Source organism: Sander lucioperca, chromosome 9 (genome assembly GCF_008315115.2).
Source record: "Sander lucioperca isolate FBNREF2018 chromosome 9, SLUC_FBN_1.2, whole genome shotgun sequence".
In the NCBI taxonomy this organism is placed as follows: domain Eukaryota; kingdom Metazoa; phylum Chordata; class Actinopteri; order Perciformes; family Percidae; genus Sander; species Sander lucioperca.
Genome location: NC_050181.1, coordinates 35214207 through 35231286, shown reverse-complemented (window position 1 = coordinate 35231286; position 17080 = coordinate 35214207). Strand labels below are relative to the sequence as shown.

At 42.8% G+C, this 17080-nt stretch overlaps 1 protein-coding gene across 17 annotated transcripts in view; it reads left to right on the top strand.

Annotated features, from left to right (window-relative positions):
- The window catches only part of st3gal3b (ST3 beta-galactoside alpha-2,3-sialyltransferase 3b), a 60493-nt gene extending 44234 nt beyond the window's left edge, over positions 1 to 16259 (top strand). For all 17 annotated transcript variants that reach the window (XM_031281014.2, XM_036004932.1, XM_036004930.1 and 14 more), the window contains 3 exons: positions 7374 to 7520; positions 9087 to 9233; positions 15870 to 16259. In XM_031281014.2, coding sequence (XP_031136874.1) covers positions 7374 to 7520; positions 9087 to 9233; positions 15870 to 15959 — 384 coding nt within the window. In that variant the 3' untranslated portion in view covers positions 15960 to 16259. The remainder of the gene's footprint in view (positions 1 to 7373; positions 7521 to 9086; positions 9234 to 15869) is intronic.
- Positions 16260 to 17080: the final 821 nt, after the last annotated feature.

Below are 17080 nucleotides of genomic sequence, written 5' to 3'. Positions count from 1 at the left end.
TGCGGCCCAAAATGCCTGATTTTGTGGGAGCTTGTGTAAAACATTGCGATAGAAGCTGCGATGTCTTCTGTATTTTTGTTGCAATGAAGTTGTAAGAGACAGTGAAAATTGCAAATAACGTTTTTTTTTTAGTATACTTCTTTAAAAATAAAAGGAAACTTGTTTCGGGGAGAATTAAACTACTCTAGGCTGAGTTTTCCTAGTAACCTTCCAAAAACGGCTCAGGATGCTGCAAATGTTGGTATAATAGGAAAATGGCTGGTGGATTTAAGACAAAAAATAATAATTTATTGAATGAATCAAATTTGAACATATCTGTCAGATATTGTTGATCTTTACATTGTTAGTTCATTTCCTATCCTGGCCTGGGACACACCTTCATACGGTTTGATAAAGTACTTATTGGACTTTAACTTATCATTGCACTTACAATAACGAGCATAGCTGTCCTCAATTTAGGTCATCGTGTACGTCTCATCTCCGGTTTTTCCTGCATCGTGTGTGTGTGTGTGTGTGTGTGTGTGTGTGTGTGTCAAGGAAATCATCCCCATCCCAGCTCCCATCCCGAGCCCATGAAAATACTTCTGTCATATCCCAATCACTAACCCCCCCACCCCCCCCCTCAAAAAAAAAAAAAAAAAAGAATCCTGTTCTGTAAAGTCCTGAGAGAAAGACTCCCGAATCCTGTTCCGCTCCCGTTTCGTTCCCTATGTTGTCTGAAGTTATCAGACTCTGTTGCCCCCCTGTAGCATGTTTGGTTAATCGCAGTCAAATCACTGAGGTTGCCTCGGAAATTTAGGCTACACTATACATGCATTACCTGCAGGCCTAGGCGATTTCATTACATAATTCCTAATGGAGATCTTCTCACAGCTCCTGAAAATGGATTGAGGGGTCCTTCGATGACACTTTCAATTGCAACAGCTTCTTTCCAGAATCCATTTTGCCGACTCTCGGTGTAGTCGCTGACGCTGATTGATTGGCTTGTGAACAGGACAGCTGCTTTGTCTTGCTCTGATAGGCTACTCTGTGGCTAGCAGTAGCCAATCAACAAACGGTATTGTGAGTTGTAAGTCTCTTTTCTAAAACGAAATGCCTCGCAATCTTTGGGCGCACTCACCGCATTGCGGCATCATTTTTTTATTTAATGTCCGGCTCCGCTCCTGCCCGCTCCCGTTGATTTCTATGCTCTATTACCTCCCTATCACGTTACCAACAGTGAAATTGACTCCCGTACCGCGGGACTCCCATGGGAATACCGTGATCCCCGGGAGTCCCGAAAAATTCGATGTTCGAGTCGCACACGTCTCGTCTTCATATCAGAAACAAGGAAATTAATTTGGCGACGTACGTGTGTTACGTCAACCCGTTCTCACTCCCGCTTGGTCAGTGGCTCTCAGAGTCACATGCTGACGCAAAGTCAAATTTGCGGTAAAGTTGCAGTGATTGGTCAAAATTGTGAGTCGCACCTAATTCACTGTCATTGTTTGCATTTGCGTGAATTGATGCGATTGCGAAATCCTGGAAGGACTGGTTAGTATAACTTAGTAGTGTTCCATTCAGGTTAATGTGCCCATCTGTTGGTGCTTGATGGGCTTGAATTTGCCAGCTTATATTTCTTTTTAACCTACAGTACCTTTTTTAAGGTTATTCTGGAAAATATTCTAGACAGTAATTGTCATTGTTTTGGGTTGTTGCAATAATAAACATTTGCATAAAGCAAGCAAATTTGTCCACTCCCATGTTGATACGAGCATTAAAAACTTGAAAAATATCCCTTTTTTTAAAGTACATTTAGAACAGATTAAAAAAAATGTGTGATTGATATTAGATTAATCATAACTATGGTCAATCATGCAATTAATCGCGAGACCGCATCAGTGTATTAATGCAAGTTTAAGGAGATCTTTGACTGGTCAGAATAGGTCACTAGAGAGAATCATTAGTTTTTTAGTGGGATACCAGCTGGCCCTGCCAGTGAGACCATGTTGCACATACAAGTCTTTAGGGTCACAACGCTGTCAAGTGTTGGCACTGTTTTCACATTTGCCGTCATGGGAGTGTGGAGACAAGGCTTTCACACACTGGATAACCTTAAGAGAGGCCAGGAAAAGAGAAACCACCATGACCTCAATGAGGGCAGAGGTCTTGGTATGTGTCAAGAGAAGCAAATTGGCGAATGTGTCAGATTCCTGGCTAACAAAAAGGCAATAAAATAACCAAAGCTGTCCAGATTTTGAACTCTAGGATTTTAGAAACGGTAATCCTCCTGCTGTGCATCTCCGCATTTACCAGCGGCTTTGGAAAACCTCTCTCCTCTCCAACATTCTTTCTGAAATGGTTCCTCTTCCGTGAAGCACTTATGTGGTGAGACACTGCAACTTGTAAACTCACAGGTCTAAACATGTACACTGTGCTAATGACCTCCAGAACAACCTTAATTGTGATCGTTAGCAGTTCGGGGCTGCCGTTTCTCTTTCTAAATTTCTCTAAGTCTACCTTCCAGAATCCACTCAACTTGGCTTGAGTCATCGACTCATCCTCTCCTTAAACATCAAACGCAACAACATCCTCAGACAGCCACCTGGAGCCAAATCGTACGATGGCTGCCTGTCAAGGAAGGACGGACATCTGTGTCAGTCCAGCCGTATTATGAGATCATTCTGGGGAACACACAAGAATAGGTCAAAACTTTGAAATCAGACACACACTGTATCTGGTGACGAGATTGTCTGGCTCTACTACTCGCGGCCGACAGAAAGCTGAGTTTTGTTTGCGTTTGTTGACACTGAAGGGCTTTAAAGCCACCTGTAGTAACCCAGCAGATGTGAAAGTTTAGTGTTCTATCCTCTCATATTACAGTTTTGTTCAGTGCTCCACATTTCTACACTTTTCACTCAGTCCCTTCGGGAACTATAAACTAAGCTATCTGCTTTATATAAGGCATAGAAAGATTTTAGTTTGAAGGTGAGTTAAGTTTCATTGGCCACGCTGAAACCAAACCACACAGAAAACCATAATCGCAAGGTCGGGTAAGTTCAGGCTCTAAACCAAGCTGTTTCTTATTTAGGCATTTTATGTTTGTGTCGTTAAGTGCAACTGTTTATTTTTTTTCTCAGTTTTCTGCAACTGGAAAAGGATGCACGTCATCATGTTTATGCCCTGCCTAATTTAAGCCTCCATCACCTCTAGCCCATCAATCTGTACATGATGTTAATTGCGCCTAGATGTTTTGAGCAAAGCTACATGAAGGAAATCTAAGGTAGTTTTTTTTATTTATTTATTTTTTTTTTTTTTGCATTTTCAGAATGCTGTACACTTTCCATTTTAGCACTCGTTTTATCTTTACTTTTGTTTCGCTCAGTCCACATCACTTTTTCCATCGGTTTGATCCCTAACTTGTCTTGGCTTACAGTAGTTCTTCTCCTCACCCTCTGACATTGTCTCGCTCTAATCCTGCCCTTTAAGCTCCTTAGGTGATGGTTTGTATATATGTGATTTTCCTACAGCTGGGAAATTACAAGACAAATACACAAAGCCTTTGCAAAGCTTCTGTTGTAAGTTCTTGTAACTGACAACAATGACATAGAGAAACTAAATGCTTTTATGGTATTAGTCTACTCTCATTGATGCAAAAGGAGGCACCGTTAATGCATTACTAACAATTGGGAAGCAAAGCAATGTAAGGGGCATTTTTCTATGTTGTCATAAGAACGGATCATGTCATTACTCCAAGAAATCTCCAAGATGTCTATAACTTATAACAACATATAATGAGACAAAACATGCATTAATTCACATTTTCTCTTGTGCTAAATTTGGATGGAAACCAATGTCAACACAAGTGAAGTGTAACATCTCAGTTTACTTTCTTCTGACTGAACGATGTAGGTCTCGCTACAGTATATCTCCTTCCATTGACTCTCCCAGTTCAAGGTTGTTTTAACAGGTGCTTTGTTGGAGCACACAACCTTGTGCACACACTCAAATCTAATAATCCGGACCAATTTTAACCATAAAGCTGTCGCAGGAGAAGGGAAACAGCCTTTTCCTCTCTGACCACTGCTCAGCGACAGCCCAAACACTGTGTGGGTGTGTGTCTGTGTGTCTGTGGGTGGGTGTGTGTGTCTGTGTGTGTGTCTGTGTGTGTGTGTGTGTGTGTGTGTGTGTGTGTGTGTGTCTGTGGGTGGGTATTTGTGTGTGGGTGTGTGGGTCTGTGGGCGAGTAAGTTGTGTAGGAGCACTCTGCAGCTTCCTGTTCTGTAGCGGTCAAATGCTACTGGCGTAGAGGTTAGCGGTCAGTCGGCAGTGGAAGCCACATCTGTTCCCTGGAGGCTGTTTGCTTTGAGTTCTACTTCTGCACTGCAGTCTTTGATGACAATTTCCACTGTTGCTCATAATTTACAAGTTTGTTTTAACCTTTTATGTAACTAGATAAGGCTTCTTGTTAAATCTCACCTTGTATTATTATTGCACAATTTAGCGTTCATACCCACAAACAAAGTCTTCATCGCAGTCACTCTGCAGCTCCTCTGGAGTAGTAACGAGGGTGGAGAACTTTCCCTGTCCTGTCCATCCTAACTGCTGGAGGTTTTGAGTTGGTGACCTTTTTAATGTAAGCAACTTCCCACATTCTTAAACTCATAACCGTACCCACAACCCCCCTCCCTCCTGACAGGCCTGAATCCTTACATATGAATTGCTCTTACATTTCTCAAAGCCACCTGTACTTTGCCAGTTGTCTGAATGTCTTCAAAGAGATCCCCACCCTGTGACATTTGTGTCTATGTACATGTCGGGTCATTGCCGCATAAAGCAAGGGGCGTGTGTTGTGTGTCCTTAGCTTCTCTCTTTTTCCTAGAATAAAGAGAAAAAATGTACACTCTTTTATTCAGCGCACACACACACACACACACACACACACACACACACACACACACACACACACACACACACACACACACACACACACACACACACACACACACACACACACACACACAGCGCTGCTAAATAGATTCCTGGCAAACACAAGCTGTGTTGACAGGAGAGATGAGCTGCTGTTCCTGTCACAGCTTGCCGTAGGCACAGAGTCGGGCCCACGTTCAAAAAGAGCCGCCGCTGTTGAAGCCACACAAAGCCAGCAGCCTTGTTGCTACTGCCTCTGCCAACACACACAAACACACATACACACACACACACACACACACACACACACACACACACACACACACACACACACACACACACACGCGCGCGCACACACACACACACACACACACACACACAGAGAGAGTCGTGCATTGCTGTATCAAAGGCAGTCAGGAGGGTGCTTGACTATTGGAACAGGTGATTCCCATTTACATCTGCTGACCCACGTGCATAGTCAGTAATGGGCCCACTTTACTCACTGGCCCGTCCAGCCAAGTTTGATCAAAATACGTTTTGTTATGAAAAATATTTGAATGTACAGTATATATTAAAAAAAAAAAAAAAAAAAAAAAATAGTTGTGTGTTTAATGTGTCTTCTCTTCTGATTAAAACGAAACTGTTTAAACCATAGAATAAGGATCAAACAATTAGGAAGCCTTCGGAACGTAGTTGGTTGCTATGGTAACAACAGGCACACTCTCCGGGCTGCCTTCAGCAGCAGCTAACGTCAGCTAGCTGGCTTTTTAGACAACGTACCATGGACGTGTTAAGCAATGTACTGTTAGAAGTTACCGCGACAACGGTGGCTTCTCTTTAAAGTGGTATGGACGGTTTTCTTGGATGGAGTACAGTGTAAATAAGGACGAGCTTTTCTGCAGCATGTGCAGACATTTCCCCAGCGGAGCTGACGGCCCATCAGCCAGAGAGGAGTGTGTTTGAGTGCTGGCCCTCACAGAGGTATCATTAAGTAAAACATGTTTCATGCTTCTTGCGTTGTTATTTAAGTAACCTAGTAACCTTCCTATTTAGCAAGAAATCATGAACACTGATGATGGCTTCTAGCTGTGTTTTGCCCACATTAAATAAGAAGATAACTTATCTTCTGTGAGTGATGTAGTTTTTAGTTTTCTTTGATCCTGTCACTGCCGTGGACTCGACACACTGTCTAAGATTTGGCGCTTTGCTGACCACTTCATTATGTCTTTCATAATTTAAACAATGCTTGGCTGGAAGTGTTCATTGTTTGATTTTCTTTTACTGCTGATAGCGCATTTGCTGCTCATGATCTGACTAGTCCTGAAGCAACAATGCTGTTATGAATGCACAAAGGATATATTCCATGTGTGATTTCTGTCTGTAAACGCCTTCTCTGCTGTTCGGGTTCATGTTTAGTTGCCACTTTGTGCAATACCGAAGACCGAAGCATACACGTATACAAGCCGGCGCCATCTTGGGAAAACAGTCATGACCACGAACGCCGTGCAAGCACAGCGTTTGTCGTTCGACTGGTCGTGACTGTTTTCCCAAGATGGCACCTGCCTGTATACGTGAACGCTACTGTTTTTCTAATCTATGTTTTTAATAAACTTTCTGTCCACTTACAAAGTTCTCAATGCTTCGGCTTACATGTAGGGACCCTCATTATGCTACCGTGGAAGTGTGGTGCTATTTTGAGCCTTGTTAGTGGTATAGAAATAGGGATTTCTTTTTACTTTACATACACCCCGACGAATAGCTTTATAAGCTAATCAGCGGTTTGCGCTAGCTTGTTTCAAGCTAGAGACCCATTCGATTAGCATGAAAACAGATCCCAGAGAACGGTCGACTCTGTCATCATGTGTTATTAACCCCTAGGTTCATTTTGCGCCGGAATTGTCCTTTAAGATGCATTTGGAATAACTTTGTTCCCGGAGACAAATAAATGTAATGCCAATATTTTTGCTTAAATAAGAACCTTCATATGAATGGGCCCCTAACCTTTTTTCACTACAACGATAAACCCTTTAAGGGAGGGACCGTAAAGCACCCGGCACTCCAGGGCAGCTGCACCCCTCACCCACTGCTGGATTCTCCTCCTACCAGGAGTCGTAATTACTGATGTCCTGCGAGCCCCTCACCCCGACTTCATCCATTAAAGGCCCAGAAGCCATTTCCCTAATCAGAGCTAGTCGGGGTCTGGCTTCTGGTTGGCCTCTTGTGTTTTATGTCAGTGTTACAGAGGATAATCTCACTTTGATGTTGGCTTGGTAAATTGCAGTTGGCTGTCCACCGTGGAGGTGGCATCATGTTGATGTCAGTTTTGTGTTCAGTGCACATGTCTCTGGCCTTGCAAAGAAAAAAAACTGCCCAGTATTTGTGTCGAAAACTACTAATGCATAATTTTCTGTTTTTCCTCCCCTCCTTCCCCTTATGTTCCTGTCTATTTCCTTGCCAATACCTCAGAGGGGTACAGAGGGATTTTGGAAGTCGGTGGCTCACTATGTGCCTCGGGAGCCGACCGAGATAAGAATCCTCAATCCCTACTTCATCCAGGAGGCCGCCTTCCAGTTCATAGGCTTGCCCTTCAACAATGGCCTCATGGGCAAAGGGGTAAGACAGACATTGTGCTGAAATGATCATTATTAATAGTAGGGCTGGGACGATATGCTTTTGTCCCGATTCCAATCTTTCACGATACACGGGTTCCGATTCGATTGGTATTGCGATTTTTATTTTTTGCGATTCTAGAAGTGTTGCAATTTTCTTTTCCTTCTTTAACAAAAGCAAAAGTTGAATAATACACTTCTAGAGACGATATATCATGAGACATTTCTAAAAGGTAATTGTTTTCTAAGAAGAATGCACATCACAGGTCAGTCAGTCTGTCTGACATTTATTTCATTTGTAAAGAACAACATAACATGGACTTTCTGCTTTCGGGCTGTTTTGCTGGAAACGGATATGATGTAGTCGCCGTCAGCGGTACCGTATAAACAGAACATATTGAGGTGAATAATTACCACCTTTCTTAAGATGTATATGATCTGCTCTTCAGTTGTATTTTACTTTAGTATGTTTGTACTTTAATCATTGTTTCTGGAGGTTCTTTACCTCCCTCAAAAGAGGGAGAATGAAAGCAGATTTTAGAGGAAATGCCAAACAATTTCTGATTGTTGACATTGCCGAAATGTCGAAGAACCTGCTGCAGCTCTGGCCCAGTCTGATTTCTACAGTACTCCATTGTTTTGTATTCGATGTTAGAAGTTGATGCATGTGCTTTGCTTTGTCTGGACTTGAGACTGCTGAATCAGGTCTTGACAAGAGAACATTTTATTGGAGAAAGAACACATTTTAGTTGGTGACCAACGACAACCAGACAGGAAAAAGTGTGTGTGTGTGTGTGTGTGGTAGAATATTGTTAGAGAATTGGAGAGACATGAGGAGGAGTGCATCACCGTAACTCTGCCCTCTGGGGCCACCAGAACACCCCTGCATGAACTCCACTCTGCAACATGTGTTCAACATGTGGGCATTGTGTGTGTGTGTGTGTAGTGCTGTCTCATACGTACAATACAGGCTGCAGGGTTGTATGATTTGGCACATTCTTTCCCTAGAACACTTTCTGACCATCATAGTTTATGTTTATATATGTGGAAATTAATGAGGAGGCCTATTTGTTATCCTAGTGTTTATGTTGAGTGTGTGTAAATTAATGTGTATTAGAACACGCAGTAGGGGGTTGGCCAGCTGCTGGTTCAGCTCCACCTACCCTGAGGGCTGCAAATCAGGGTAATGATTTAAATGGGGCCTCCCTCCGTTCTTTCTTCTGCACCCACTTTTTTTCCAACACACACACAGCCCCTCTACCCCCCAAATCTCTGGCTGCCCAAGGCGGTTAGGAAGCACAGTTCAACCCTGTAGCTCGGTGTGTCGTAGCAGGGGTCGCGTCTTAAAGGTAATAGTTAATCACCAAGTGCTCAGAATAGCAGAACAAAGACAAAGGTACAAAGGAGGGAGGAAAGCAGATGCATAAAAGGCATTGAACACCCGTCTCCAAACCAGTGTCAGAAACCATGATCAGTTTCAAAATTGAAATATCAATCTTAATCCCTGTGTTGATGGTCCTGGTGTGAGTGTGATGTTCTAACAGTCTTCCCCTCTGTGTTTTTATTCCAGAACATTCCAACTTTGGGAACAGTTGCTATAACGATGGCACTGCATAACTGTGATGAGGTGGCGGTGGCTGGTTTTGGGTACGACATAAACACGCCTTACGCACCTCTGCACTATTGGGAGAGTGTCAAGATGTCTGCCATCAAAGAGGTGAGCTTTCTGAGCACAGCACTCATTTCTGGTGTGTTTTGGTCAAAAAGTAAAAAAATCTGTCAAAGTTGCCGCATTTGTAATTATTTAAAAAAAAAAAAAAAAATCTGGTGTGTCATTCTCTCCATGCTAATGAGAACAATATTTTCTGGCTTCTCCCTGGCCACTGAAGAATAACTGAAGAAACAAATGACTGTAATCTTTGATGAAGAGGGACCACCACTCCTGTGGAGGAGAGGGAGGGGAGCGGTGAACTGGCCTACAGCCAAAATACATTCACTACAAAGCCTTCACTGTTTAGCCTCATGGTAATATTAGCATATGGATTGTGCATGACTTGGACTTCTCTCAGCTTTTGTGTTTGCATCCAAAGATGTGACCGTTTTGAGCTTCATAGACATGGTGGCAAAATGTGTGGCGTTGCACTAAGTGGATCTGTCTCTCGTGTTGATCAGATCGTGGTTGTCGAACGGATGCGGTTATTGAGATATGTGAGTTTAAAGGCCAAATCAAAATTTTAGGCCCAAAAAAGTCTTAAATTCACTCAAGTATTGTGTTCTAGGTCTTAAATAGTTTTTAAACGGGTCTCAATTTCCCTACGTCCATGTAAGGCTACCTCTAATGCTCTTTTTTTAAGTATTCCGTGGTGTTGTAGTTCTTTCTTTCGCTAGTCCAATTTGCTGTATTACGACTACAAATGAGACCAACATGCAACTTACATTGCAGCCAATCAGCTTTCGTGTCATTGGTGCGAGTCTCTTTCGGATTGTACCAAACGGAATTTATCCTTCAGCTTTGGGGAAGTGCAAGTTTAGAGATACTTGGCTTGAAAAAAATTTATTTAATTTTTATCTTTAATTTTTTTTTTTTTATTTAAACAAAATGTACCTGGTACATTGTGTCATTTTTGTGTCATGGCCATGTAATAGTATCCTCATATCAGAAGCCTTTTTGGAAATGAATGAAACATCTATTATTGTAAACATTTAAGCAAAAACCTAAGTGACTGGTTAATAACATTGTTCTTTTCTAATACCAGAATACAAATGATAAAAACTAAAACTAAACTCAAATGTTAACTAAATTGAAATAACACAATGGCTAAAATGTAGTCAAATATACCTAGGGTAATAATTTTATGGTGCAAAAATGTAGGTGGCTAAGGTATAAAATACATAAGTAAAATAAACTCCTGCTGTATTTATTTCTATCTGTGGTGGTTAGTGTGTTCTAATGAAGCACAGTGCTGTGCATATGTTACACATAATGCACATTTTGAACTTCTCCTCCTTAGTATCCTCTTACCTTAGGAGTACTGAGGGCATGACACTATAAACAACACCACAACAAAAACGAGTAACTCTGAAACCAAATGAAAAGTAGAACGGAAACATCCAAAGGTTAAATGTGTATTTTCCCCAGATTGAAAGTGGCACTGGTCTTTCATCAGTCACTGTATCAACATGCTAACTGTTAGTGCGTCGTTTTGAACAATCATTTTGTAAACGCCCTCGTGACCGATCCTCCCTCCTCTCCATCCGTCAAGTCTTCCTCTCGGTGTTTATACTGAAAGCCAGTGGAATCAGAGATGTCACCCGTGTGCTGACGTGTGTAAACCATGAGCTCAGTATGATGATAACCTTTGTCTAAACTCCTGGTGAACCTTTGGCATTAATTATCATCATCTTCATCAACATTGTCATCATCAGCCACACATGGCTAATTAATGGGAATACTTTTGGCTTTTTTAGTTTGGAACACTTTTAACCATGGCCACTCCCTGGGGCTGTTTTGATTTTCTGGAACCACATTGATTTATCCACGTATTATTCCACTGCTTTGGAGTAAGAGCCTGTTTCCTATCTGGATGGATGCTTTAAAGCTCCATGGAAATTGGTTAATTAGACGAGATGCGCATAACCTGATGATAAAATGTCACATACGTGAACTAATACTGTGTGATGCTACAGAGGTCATCTGCTGTGGTGTAGGAGATGTAATCTCAGAGCTGATCAAACTTACTGATGAATTGATTCAGTTAAAGCCGCTATGATCAATAATCAATCGACACGGTTCTATCGGTGGCTAACTTTGACTCATCGCCAGTAGGGGTGCAACGGATCACAAAACTCAGAAGCTAACGGTAGGCTAATGTTACCTGCTGCCAAGTATAACGTTAGTGTAACAAGCAGCTACAGCTAACGACTGTTCGGTGCCCAAACCCCGGATTTAGTTCCCTATTCTCGGGTAACTCAATTACTAGCAAAGAGTATAGAAGTACCAAGAGGTGAAACTCAATAGAATGTTGTGTTGCGTTCACTCCAAGATGGCGGAGCTGCACTCTTTAGAACTTAACGCACCCATGACCGAGCTGCAGCTTGCAATGGAACGTTCTAAAGAGTGCAGCTCCGCCATCTTGGAGTGAACGCAACACAATGTTCTATTGAGTTTCACCTCTTGGTACTTCTATACTCTTTGCTACTAGTCTGTATCCACAGACGTTCCACTGCCAGAATTGCTCCGGTGCCGCCGGAAATTCTGCCGGATGTCACTCTTTTCGGCCGAATGTCCATTAGCTTCCTCTTTCTTTGTGATGTATATAAACTCCGGTGGATTTCTGAGGACTATGGTTAACTGCTCCTCAGATCTCTGCAGGGTAAATCCAGACAGCTAGCTAGACTATCTGTCCAATCTGAGTTTTCTGTTGAACGACTAAAACAGCCTTTGAACGTACACGGAACCAAAACAAGTTCCTTCCCGAGGCTATTTTGCAGCGGTACCGTCCGACGTTAAGCACCGCCCAAGACGATTGTGATTGGTTTAAAGAAATGCCAATAAACCAGAGCATGTTTTACTTTCATCCCGGAATACTGTGTGGACTCACCAGACCTTCCTCCGCAGCTCTGTGGAGGAAAGTCTGGCAATGCGAGACTACTCAACTACCGCTGAAATGGTGTATCTTTTCACGGCAACCCTTCCTTTAAGTAACAGCGACAGTAAAAATGTATTTTACACTATTATTATGGTTAAACTTTGCAACTAATCCGCGGTTCACATGCATTCGGAACCGTTAGTGTTGATCCGTACAGACCACAGATCAACTATGGTCCTTTACACCACTAATATGAAGGTAAATATGGTGCAAAACGGGAGAGCTTGTAGAATACGATGTGAGAACTTGCAGAACAAAAAATCTGAACTTGTATGTTAAAATTTGCACTTGTAAAAATTGAATTTGCACTTGTAAAAATAAAATTTGCACTTGTAAAAAATATTCACACACATGTGATCTGAATTTGAAGTCATACAAAGAAAAAAAACATGAGAGCTTGTAAAAAAAATCTGAACTTGTAAGTTGAAATTTGCACTTGTAGAAAATGTTCACACACCTGTATTCTGAATGTGAAGTTACAGAAAAAATATTCACAAATGTGTAGATTGATATTTACATGAACACAATGACGGCTGCAAACTTATAATGTAACATTTACTCGTATACTTTTTTTTTTTACTCTGGTTCATTTTCCATCACAACCACAACTCAGTGATTACAACCTCTGGAATCTGTCACTGCAACTTCACATATGTGCTCTCTCGCATCACAAAGTGGCGAATCTGCGCACCTCGACTTTCACAACACTCTTGACGATACATTTGGTGCAAAACTAATTTGTACCTGTGGACTTAGGCTGTGGAGCTCTGAGCTAACAGAACGGGAAAAGCAGGGTTTCTATCGCCAGATGAGGGACAACTCTGTCTGGCTTATTTATGTAGCATGGAAACTTGGTGGAATAGCATGCTAGCGTTAGCTAGCTAACTAGCAGCCAGTCCGCTTCTAAATAAATACCTTTTAATTGTCTAAACACTTTTTAACAGTCAAACTAAAACACTGGCGGTGAGCTCCACGGCCTGCAGCCGCAGACGGACCGTCATCAGTGGGTAACAGGTGCCAAGTTTCGCATCCCTGCAGAGAATTGCATCCACTAGGGAAAATAATGATTTTATAAGGCAAAGTACTGTTTAAAAACTAGGCAATAGTAAATCTCTTTGTCATGTTCATCAATAATGATTAGAGTTTTAGAAGATTTAGAGACATCAATGTTTTATCAGACTCTGTAGCATTTCCTTGCTACCTAGATGCAATTTTCGGCAGCAATGAATTCTGCAGAAATGATTGTTTCTGCCCAAGCGGGTGCAATTCTTAGCAGGGATGCACAACATCAGCAAAGCAAGCTCTGGTCATGGCCGGGGGATGGGCCGCTGCTACCGGATGTGGGGCTCTCCGTGTCCCGCTGGAGCTCCGACTGCAGGTCGAGGTCGGCAGCGAAGCTTTCTGGCAAAAGCAATGTTGCTACGCTGGTCGATCCCCACTGATGACGGTCCGTCTGCGGCTGCAGGCCGTGGAGCTCACCGCCAGTGTTTTAGTTTGACTGTTAAAAAGTGTTTAGACAATTAAAAGGTATTTATTTAGAAGCGGCCTGGCTGCTAGTTAGCTAGCTAACGCTAGCATGCTATTCCACCAAGTTTCCATGCTACATAAATAAGCCAGACAGAGTTGTCCCTCATCTGGCGATAGAAACCCTGCTTTTCCCGTTCTGTTAGCTCAGAGCTCCACAGCCTAAGTCCACAGGTACAAATTAGTTTTGCACCAAATGTATCGTCAAGAGTGTTGTGAAAGTCGAGGTGCGCAGATTCGCCACTTTGTGATGCGAGAGAGCACATATGTGAAGTTGCAGTGACAGATTCCAGAGGTTGTAATCACTGAGTTGTGGTTGTGATGGAAAATGAACCAGAGTAAAAAAAAAAGTATACGAGTAAATGTTACATTATAAGTTTGCAGCTGTCATTGTGTTAATGTAAATATCAATCTACACATTTGTGAATATTTTTTCTGTAACTTCACATTCAGAATACAGGTGTGTGAACATTTTCTACAAGTGCAAATTTCAACTTACAAGTTCAGATTTTTTTTACAAGCTCTCGTTTTTTTTCTTTGTATGACTTCAAATTCAGATCACATGTGTGTGAATTTTTTTTACAAGTGCAAATTTTATTTTTACAAGTGCAAATTCAATTTTTACAAGTGCAAATTTTAACATACAAGTTCAGATTTTTTGTTCTGCAAGTTCTCACATCGTATTCTACAAGCTCTCCCATTTTGCACCATATTTACCTTCATACACTAACCGCCAGACAGCAGCTTTGACATGACACAAAAAGAGCTACAGACGGTGAACCGCAAACCATGTTAGCTCCTCCTCCTTGCCTCCCTCTCCTCTTGCATCCACCATTTGGAAAACTGCACTCCTGATGTCAGTTAGCAGGCTAGCTAGCTAATTAGGTTGCCAGATATACCATAGTGAACAGTGTAAATATTTACCTGCAAATGTGAACATCACCTAGCCTGGCTCCGCCCTACTACGTACTTCCGCTCAATTTTAAATTTTCCTTCAGTACGTCGTCTGGGTTTGGGGTATATTCGGAGTTTTCTCCGGCCGATTTTTTACCGGTCCAATCAGCGAACAGAGGGAGTGGCTGAAAACGATGACGTTGAGGTCGTGCGCTAGTTTGAGAGTTGTAGTTCCGTAATGGCGGCGGAGACAGATGCGAGCGAAGCCATTCGGTCCGTTGTGGCAACGCTGCTGAGTATCAGAAGTTAAAGCCTGAGCAAGAACAATCTTTGCTGAGTTTTGTTGGTGGCCATGATGTTGTGGCCCTCCTCCCCACGTGGTTCAGGAAAAGTTAGATTTTCCAGCTCGCTCCGTTAGTGGTGAAGGACTTGGCTAAGGTGAACGCTAGCGATGCTAAGCCGACGCCACGACCAAACGTTAGCGATTGGTTATGGCAGATCCAGAGTGGCTCTGGGCAGATCCAATAGTTTTAAACTTCAACAGAGCACCCGCCTTCAAGGAAGTTAATACTTGTCAATGGAGAGTGGCCAGACTCTCTGTACAAATGAACTGTACCAGAGTCTGGCTGAACATCACCCAGGTTAGATGCTAAATGGTGCTGGTTCTTATCCTTCCACGGTACTGCTAACAGCGTCCCTGCCCCGACCAGCTCAGCGCTCTATCGGTGTCAGTTGGACTTTACATTACAGCCTTGTTTCTTATGTTAATTTCCAATGAAACTATAGCTCATTGTTCCTTTTGGTCCTGCTGTGACCCGTCACGCAGTGGTAGGAGGATAGACCAGAGGCAGCTGCAGGGCCCAACCTCCTGAAGCGCTCCACTTTTTTTTCTCCTTTCCATTATTCCCTTCTGTATGTTCCTTCCTCCACCCTTTGCCTCCTTCATTTGCTCTCTGGCTGTTCCTTAGTCTCTGCATCCCAAAGCACCACACAGGAACCACCGGCTCTGGTTACATGTCGGCCCACTGGACTGAATCCTCACAGCACAGCAGGGAGGAAAGCTGACCCAGTGTGGCTTTACTAATATAAATGCACACATAACCACCCACAAGTATAGACACCGGGAATAGCAAAATCCTAAACTAACCTACAGGTTTAGTGCATATAGCAATGCTTTTGGAATATGTGCTCTTGAATGCTAATCTAGAAGTATTCTCGCAATGATCATGGGTTATTTCTTTTTTTTAATCACTCTGGATTTGTTTTTTCTTCCGATTCTCCCACAGTCATGGACACACAACATAGCCAAGGAGAAGGAGTTCCTCCGCAAGCTGGTGAAGGCCAACATCATCACAGACCTGACCAACGGTATCTGAGTTTACACCCGCCCACAGTCTCCTTTTGCCTTTCCCAAAGGACTACAGAACAGGAAACTGAGAAATGGATCGTCTCTGGGAGAAAGAACTCTTAGAATATGGGTGGCCTGCACACCGTCTGGGTTTTTCATATCAAAGGAGATCATTTAAAAAAAAAAATAAAAAACAATACAGATACAGGAGGGTTTCTGTGGAGAGATGCACACATGTGCCTTCTGAACCAAAGAGTCCTGCTGATTGAAGCAGGAAGCGGAGGGGGTGTACACGGGGAGGACTGGATCTGCCCGGTTCCTGTCTTTTTTTTTTACAAAGGAACAGTCGCAGGAAAAGCTCTGTCGGCCCCGCGCGTCAACGTTTACCACCTCAACCCCCGGAGAATCACCTGAATGAATTGTAAGGAGCCGAAGTGACATGTTGGCATACAGATGTCAGGATTGAGCTTGAATCAACGGCTAATTTGATGAAGGGACACAATTGACCGGAATGAGAAGGGGGACTGTAATGGGAGAGCGTGCAGGGACGGGTTGAGCATTAGCAGTGCCAAACGTACCTCGTACAGGGGAGAGGCCGCTTCCTCCTCCTTTTGCTGCCTGAATGTATTCACTTCCCTCAGTGTAAATATCAAAGATTTTTACTGTGCTTTTAACAAGCTGCAGCAGCCCCCACCCCTCCGCCCGCCATTTGTCCATTCATTCACTCATTCGTTTTTGTACTGCCCGTCCAGGGTACGAAATTAACACTTGCCAAGCCAGCTGACGGCACATAAATCAGCGAGGGTCACCTGCCGCACAGACTGGTTTCACTTTGACACACTCAACAGTTGAGTGTTTAAGTAACATACAGACTTCAGTTGTTGCAGTTTTCTCTGTAAAGTCTTTGTAAGGGAGTTATATTGGAGATTCTTTAAAGCAGGTTGTGTGTGTGTGTGCGTGTGCGTGTGTGTGTGCGTGCGTGCGTGTGCGTGTGCGTGCGTTATTTATTTTTAGATAATTTCTGGCAGGTGAGCCCAAAAGTTAAATCCGGACACTGCATCTCTCTCTTTTGTAAATCCCTCCTCCTCTGGACTCCTCCGTGTCGCAGAACTGACTTCATCACTTCATCAGCTGAAAAGCCTCCAGACG